Source organism: Mytilus californianus, unplaced genomic scaffold, assembly GCF_021869535.1.
Source record: "Mytilus californianus isolate M0D057914Y unplaced genomic scaffold, xbMytCali1.0.p SCAF_4, whole genome shotgun sequence".
NCBI classification, from domain to species: Eukaryota; Metazoa; Mollusca; class Bivalvia; order Mytilida; family Mytilidae; genus Mytilus; species Mytilus californianus.
In genome coordinates, this window is record NW_026262690.1 from 23838059 (window position 1) to 23846832 (window position 8774).

The window sequence follows — 8774 nt, forward strand, 5'->3', positions numbered from 1 at the left end:
GTGGTTAAAAGAACTTGGGGTACAAAGTTTTAATAGGGCTTCAATGGGGAGGACGCTTGAAGAATCTCATTAAGAACCAACAATAGCAATGCAGTAATAATTTGCATCAAGCCTCAGTAGTTACTGTACATTAAGATTCAAGTGTGTACAAATGAAGGTACAGAGATCCGTGGGTCTGAGCACTATGAGTCCAAAGTTTAACATAGTCTTTATTGGGAAAAGCTTAAAATTCATCTTATTCAGAACCTGCAATGCCAAACATAATTAGAGGATCCAGGGAGCTTGAATTGCTCCCCTATTCAACTGGGTCTCATTTGACTTGATTATAAATAAAGTTCTAGTATGTGCAAGTCTGAGGTGCTAGTGAATAACTTTAATTAAGCTTGATTGCATAAAGTGTTCAATATTCTAAAAAAAAAAAAGATGAATTTGTTTACGATACAAACTTTGCCTTTACTGGCGACCATTTTGAAATTCCTATCGCTTCAAAAAGTGAAAAGTTAAACTATAAGGTTGTCGTTATTATCAGATAGCGGTCAGGAGTCTGTAATTCAGTGGTTGTCATTTGTTGCTGTGTTACATATTCGTGTTTCGGTCTTTGTTTGTACATTATTAAAACCGTTATTTTCACTCGTTTGAATTAAATTGTTAAACAGCTGTCATTTCGGGGACTCTCCCTCTGGTATCTTTCGTCCCTCTTTCATAGCTGACTATGCGGGGGCTTTTCTCATTATTGAGGGCATTTTGATGACCTATAGTTGCTTATTTCTGTGTCATTTAGTCTCTTGGCAATCATAATACATATTCTTTTATATATATAGCGATGTCGTTTTTACGACATAGCTATGTCGTAATTACGACATAGCTATAGTGATGTCGTAATTACGACTTGTTATGTCGAAATAACGACATAGCGATCTCGTTATAACGACATGTTATGTCGAAATTACGACATAGCTATAGTGATGTCGTAATTACGACTTGTTATGTCGAAATAACGACATATCGATGTCGTTATAACGACATGTTATGTCGAAATTACGACATAGCGATGTCGTTATAACGACATGTTATGTCGAAATTACGACATAGCTATAGTGATGTCGTAATTACGACTTGTTATGTCGAAATTACGACATATCGATGTCGTTATAACGACATGTTATGTCGAAATTACGACATAGTGATGTCGTCATAACGACATGTTATGTCGAAATTACGACATAGCGATGTCGTTTAAACGACATGTTATGTCGTTTTAACGACATGTTATGTCGAAATTACGACATAGTGATGTCGTTATTACGACATGTTATGTCGTAATTACGACATGTTATGTCGTAATTACGACATAAAAATTTTTTTTTGAATGGCCCTTATCGGCTTCCGTACAAAATGTTATCACACACTATAGTTAAAAAAAGTCATTAAACAGGCAGCATTTAGAATAGGAATACTTGCCGATCTTGATCTTAGATTTTACAGTCGCAAAAAGTGTTTACTGGCTTGGCTAAAGCGTCGCCGGGAAATTCATTTTACGACAGTAAAATCAACGACACTTGTTAAAATACAATACATTGATAATTCCTTACATACTTTATGTATACGTTATTGTGCATGCGTTGTTACAGTCTTAATAAAGCCATTCTAAACGAAAGCAATCTTCTTTTTTTCAGTTGCATATTTTGTTGCTTCCTACCATTTTTGTGGAAAGGTGCCAAAGATGTTGTTCACACTTGTCCGAACTGTAAGAAAGAAGTCGGTAGATTTATTCGACAACAAAGAAGTAATGTCAGGATTCATGCTGGCGGAGGACATTATCGTCGCCGCCGACGTCGTAGACGACGATAATTGAGAAATTAGTCCTATCAAGCAAAATTATGACATTGCATGTATAGTATTCTCATAGTAATATATAATAAACCCATCATAGATACCAGGATTCAAATTTTGTACACCAGACGCGATTCGTCTACAAAAGAATCATTAGTGACTCTAAAATCAAAATAGTTAAAAAGGCCAAATAAAGAACGAAATTGAAGAGCAATGAGGACCCAACATTCCGCAAAGTTTTGCCAAATACCGCTAAGGTATTCTATTCCTGGGGTAGAAAGTCCCTAGTATTTCAAAAAAAATCAAAGTTTTGTAAACAGTTTATTAATAATTGTGATTATATCAAATATCACTCATGTCATCTACTGGGCTGGTGATACCCTCGGGGAGGAAACCTCCATCAGCAGTGGCATCGACCCGGTGGATATAAATAAACTCATCTGATACCAGGATTTAAATTTTATACGCCAGATGTCTACAAAAGACTCAACGGTGACGCTCGAATAAAAAAAAAGTTAAAACGGCTAAATAAAGTAAGAAGTTGAAGAGCATTATGTATATTTATTTTCAATGGAATATCAAGTGTGGCAGTGTTTTTAATATCTTACTTTTTCTACTTCCCATATAAAATTTTAAATCAATTCGCCTCTCTTTTGTTTTCCTATGCATTGCTGCAGCATAGAGACCACAAGAAGTCATACACGTTTCATTTCATTGGGAAATAAAACATAATTATTTTGGAATGCCTTGCGATTGTAGTCATCAAAATTCAGATGGAATATTAGGAAACACCTATGTAATGTTATAATACAATAGCAGTGTTTAAACAAAATAACATGTTGGATCGGATGCATTAATGGTCACAATTGCACATCGAAAACAAAATAAAAATGCAGAAAAATTAAATCATCTTTATCCCGAAATCGATGCTGGGTTTTAAGTTAATGTTCTAGAGTTAACTTTCTCACCTCAGTATCTTTGTCCCGTTGCCTGTTTGTCTTCAAGAAAAAGGAAAAAGTTACATTCAAACGTTTTCTTTTAAAACTTACTTGGCGTTATAGGATAGTCTTAGGATGAAAAAGACTAGATAACTTGTATTTCAATAAGTCTGTTGTATTTTCTAAGAGGAACCTAATACTTATATTCAACGTAAAATGTTGCTGATTCGATCATCTTCTTTTATTTTTTATGGTGGGGTAATATATGTTATTTTTAATAACACTTTACGGCTACTCCCTTCATGAGATTACAATGTTAGACACTTAAATTAAGACTCTGTAAAGGTCTGCGAAGATATCTGGAATGTTCAAGTCATTTTTTTTCCTTTTTTATAAAACACAAGTGTCAATAGCTGATAAGACAATTATACAAGGCGTGCCATAAAACCATAATATGGAAGGGAATATCCGCCATAATTATACATTTCTTAATTTGTAAAATGGAATTTCTTAATCTGTAACATGCAATTTTTTAATTTGTAAAATGTAATTTCTTAATTAGTAACACGTATTTTTTCTATCCGTTACATGAATTTCTACATTTTTTTCATTTGTGAAATGTAATTTCTTTGTTTGATTCACGTTTTGGGAGAATATGTCAGTGTAATTGTTACCGCTGACAGCCAATGAGAAGTTCCGTTTCTCAAGAAAAACTACAATTTACAAATCAACAAGTTACAAATCAAGAAGTTTTACAAATCAAGAATGAAATAGTTCCACAATATTCCGCACGAGGTCGCTGTGGATCAATATCAACTCGTACCTTTGCCAACTCGTACCCAATATTTACCAACTCTCACTGCTACCAACTCGTACTTTTACCAACTCGTATCCAACATTTTATTATTTATACGTTTTTATGTTCTTTTATATAATATAGAAACATACAAAATAAAATAAAGTACAACTTTATTGATTTGTAATCTGATGCAATTTGTTTTCAATTCAGAAATATCCAAAGTTAATCATTCGTCTTTAGAAGTAAGTGATTATATGAAATTGTTTGAACGATAATTTATTTCATATACATGTTGCATAATTATAATCATACAATATTCTAATCAGTGATCATTAGTCAGTGGCGGGGGAAGGGGTTCCGGGGGTTGAAACTAATGCTTTTGAATGGGGACATATGGTTGGAACCCCCTTTTTATATGACTTGCATGTGTTGGTACCCCCTTTTAAAAATTACTGGATCCGCGCCTGATTAGTGGTTAATAGGCTCGGACCTACAAAAATAGAATGGGGTAGTTTAAATGAAAAATAAACATAGAAGGGTTTATGAAAACCCATTTTTTTTTAATATATGCTGCATTTTGAACACCAAAGTTCGTTGTGTTTTGTTTATTTATATTGTAAAAGCCAAGCTTAGGGGAAAATAAGGGCGAAATGTATGATCTTACATTTGTAATCATAGTTCGTATCTGTTGAAGTATCTAAATATTTATATATGTTAAAACTTTTGGACTATGTTTAATTCCTGTGCTGGCTTTATCGCTTCAAAAAGATTCGAAAGGCCTTCATATATAAACTAACTAGAAAAATCTTCTTGAACACATGTTCAAAGCAAAAATCAGTAAAAAATATCCTTCTCCCATATTCTATGGAGCCTTTTTTTTACTGATTTTTGCGTCGAACATGTGATCAAGAAGATTTTTCTAGTTAGTTTATATATGAAGGCCGTTCAAATCTTTTTGAAGCGATAAAGCCTGCACAGGAATAAAACATAGTCCAAAAGTTTTTACGCATTTGCGTTCTGTGGACGAAGGGACGGCCCCTGTCGCTGTCTTTTGCTAGGTGGGTTATCACTAAAGTAAGACCCTTTTGGGGTCGTGTCATGATTTGTTGACGAAGAGCTGGTACGCTCTGTTCTAGATTCGTCTAATACAGTGTCAGAAAAATAGAGCTGATTGTCTAAGACGAATGATTAACCTTAGATTTGTCTGATTTGAAAACAATTTGAATCAGATTACCAATCAATAAAGTTGTACTTTATTGTATTTGTATGTTTCTATATTATATAAAAGAACATAATAACTTTAATGCGTATAAATTATAAAATATTGGGTACGAGTTGGTAAATATTGGATAAGAGTTGACAAAGGTACGAATTGATATGGATCCACAGCGACCTCGTGCGGAATATTGTAGAACTTTTTCATTCTTGATTTGTAAAACTTCTTGATTTGTAACTTGTAGTTTTTCTGAACTTCTCATTGGCTGTCAGCGGTAACAATTACACTGACGTATTCTCCCAAAACATGACTTAAATAAAACAAAACTACATTTCACAAATTAAGAAATGTAGAATTTCTTGTAATGAACGAAGAAAATACATTAACAAATTAAGAAATTGCATTTACTCATTAAGAAATTACATTTCACAAATCAAGAAACGTAGAAATTCATGTAACGGTTGGAAAAAAATACATGTTACAAATAAAGAAATTACGTTTTACAAATTAAGAAATTGCATGTCACAGATTAAGAAATACCATTTTACAAATTAAGAAATTGCATGTTACAGATTAAGAAATTACATTTTACAAATTAAGAAATTGCATGTTACAGATTAAGAAATTGCATTTTACAAATTAAGAAATGTACAATTATGGCGGATATTCCCTTCCATAGTATAAAACACGTTCTTAAATGATGTGTGCTGTAAGGTTATTAACGACAATAACAGAAATCTTAAAACCACTTGAATGCGGGCAGGTTATTTAATATACATCCCCCACAACACAATTTTACATATTTAACAAATATCGTTGACCAAAGCACATTTTGTACGAAGCGCTGCTAGCAATTCTTATAACTACATGTTTATGCTACAACCACGAAACTAAGGAGATCTATCAAGCTTTTCGTTTGTTTTTCATTGCATTATATTAACATTGTCAAGGATAGCGCGTGCAGTCATAGCTGTTGTATTTTATACGGAAATAAAATTGAATTATGATATCGAGGTGCATCGCGATTGTTGTCAACCAATCAAAATTGCAGATTCGAATGAAACATACATGTAATGTAATTATATATCCCGAAATAATACTTGGTTTTGATTTGTTGTGTTTAAACGTTAATGCCATGCACGCAAAGTCTAAACAACGGCGGTGGAAACAATGAATGATAGGAGTCCTGCTTAATTGTTTTAGATCCGCCGTTATCTGTTATTTCTAGTGCAGCGTACATGCTTAATTCTTCTACCAGATAATGGCCACAATCAACGAACTAATTATTCTGCCATGACTTTGGTGCGCATATGGACCCCTACCGCTCCCCCCATAATGTTTTGAATTTAGTTCAGCTTTGTTCCGCTGATACACCCCCGAAGGGAGAGCGAACCAAACTGTGATGATTAGTTGGGAAAAAAGAATATTTTCGGTAATCACTTGATGATGCTGGAATTTGGAAGCCTCTGTCATGCATGTTTTTTGATAGTCGTTTCGGTGGTATCAGACGACCTTCCTTTATTACTGCAACGTTATCGTTTATTATTTCAAAGAGCATGGTTAGTCTTGCATCTTTTCGTCTTTGTTCTAAAGATCTCCATTCTAAGTGATTGAGGATCTTGCTTAAACACTACAATGGTCATGGTGCTTATTCATAACATATCATGTTGCTCGTCTCTGAACCATCTCGAGTATGTCAATTTCTGTTAAAAAGTATGGATCTCATACTGGACTGGACTGGCGTAGCGTATTATGTTATAGGTCTTACGAGTGTTTTATACGCATAACCTTTACTGAAGTTGATTAACATGGTCATTCCATTTGAGATCGGATGCATCATCAGACTAGCGAATATATAGACGTGTTACGATCGAGAATAGAAAACAATAGGTAAATTTACAGACCAAATTAGGTACTCTATCACACCACACTCGAGGTACGTACGTTCGTATTTTCACCACAGTGACTATGACGGACATCAATGCGTAAACATTCAATGTTTTTTTTTCAGGGACCTCCAGACCACCTCTCGCTTCGCGTATTCGCAAATACATTTATCGTTTTTAAAATACAAAGATAAGTTATTTTTCGACAAGTTAGGTTCCTGGTGGCCTTTTATCTCGGATGACCAGTTATGATTGCCTATTCAGTGTAAACAGGATAATTATGTTTTTATATACTAGTATATCTATATAATTTAATTTTGGATGTAACACGTCTTCTGATTGGCTGAATGATTTTTGTCTATCAGCTCATAGACATAATTTTGTCATATGACCGTGACGTCATCAGCATTTTTTCATGATTTACTCCTTAAAAATTGAATCTAGAATTTAACTATAAGGAATGACTGTAATATTTTTCTGTCTATTCGAAATAACCTAAAAAATGTGGTGCACACTTTTAAATAGCCCGCTACGCGGGTTATGCAGTGTGCACCACATTTTTTATGTTATTTCTTCATCGACAGAAAAAATATTACAGTCATTCCTTAAATAAATACATGTATGGGCCCAGTTCCCATATTATTACAGGAGACCTTAACATCGTACAGGACCGAGAGTTGAAATCATTCCTTAAAAAAGACCTAAATATTGTCCCCCGTCAATTACCCCGTATAAAGTTGAATGAGTTTTGCAACCTCATCCACGACTCACCCCAAACTTACTGTATAAAATGGATAAAACGAGAAAAAGGTTGTCTGACAAAAAAATTTAGATTCTTTTTTTCAATTCAAAATTGAAAAAAGTTGATATTCGTATTAAACATTTAAAAGAACATATTGCTCGGTACGATGACATCATTTGTAAATATAAATCAACGTATAGAAATCGTATACGTTCAGATATGTTACATTCCAGCCTGTATGGTAATATTCTATACTATTCAAAATAAGCAAAGAAACATCGCTATTGAATTTTTCACTTGCAAGTGAATAATTCGACCTCATTAGTTCCGTATTCATGTGAACTTCAATTGAATCCATCGTAAATTGTTTCTTTTAGACTTTTTATTATTTGGATATACGTTTTAGTATGTTATAAATCAAATATGAGAATTTGAGTAAAATCGGTGAACATGAATTTGACAGCTAATGCCCCTTTAGAAAATCTATTTCATATCTTTACTTTCATATACAAATCGACAAATTTGTTTATGGACGCCATCATGAGTTGGTTGATCACGGTTATGGGATATCTGGTCATAGGGGTATGTGCCGCTTGTCGTTTCCACAATTCCGTCCTCTTTTCCTCGATTGTGTCAATCCCTAATGCGACTTATAACTTATATCACTACTTTTATGAATTGAACACCTACTATGTAATATATTCATGTGAGACAGTTATAATCTATGAGCATCAATGCATCTTGGCAACCCACAAAGTTACAAGACATAGCTGATATCACCGAATCTGTACAAAAAAAAAGAGATCATGTTTTGTCATTTATATTTTATAAAATCAAAGCCGGTCTTAATTTAGATACCGAGTACAAATGTATTGTTCCAATGCGCATTGGAAAATATCAATATATCATGATACAAATTTTACAAAGCTAGATTATTCATAGACAAAAGCATTATGCCAGTTAGTTTCAATTCTAAAGCGCCTCGTCAGTTTTTTTAGCTTGACATATTGTATAAAAACTTTTTACAATTGATTACCTTACTTTGACCTGTATATGTCTGTTTGTGGCGATGGGTTGAAATTTCATTGGTATATAGTGACTGAGTATACGTCAATGAGACAACAGCCTAAAGACACAAATACCTAAACGATTTCTGAGTAGAGGTATCGAAAGGTGTATCCAATAAAATTTAGTGCAAGGAGCTTTTCATTTTTTCATTTTCCTTTTTAGGCATTTCATCTATGAATATGTCTTGGTAATATAGGGACTTTTTATAATATGGGAAATTGTAAAGTCAAATGAAACGAGTTTCTTGAAATTATATTGCGAAGGAAATTACTGAACCAATGCATTTATATAT

The 8774-nt window shown here is 33.5% G+C and overlaps 1 protein-coding gene across 1 annotated transcript in view; it reads left to right on the forward strand.

Moving 5' to 3' along the window:
- The window catches only part of LOC127737750 (lipopolysaccharide-induced tumor necrosis factor-alpha factor homolog), a 29506-nt gene extending 27032 nt beyond the window's left edge, over positions 1 to 2474 (forward strand). Inside the window, exon 3 of the mRNA XM_052248646.1 lies at positions 1677 to 2474. Within this exon, the coding sequence (XP_052104606.1) occupies positions 1677 to 1851 (175 nt within the window). The 3' untranslated portion in view covers positions 1852 to 2474. The remainder of the gene's footprint in view (positions 1 to 1676) is intronic.
- Positions 2475 to 8774: the final 6300 nt, after the last annotated feature.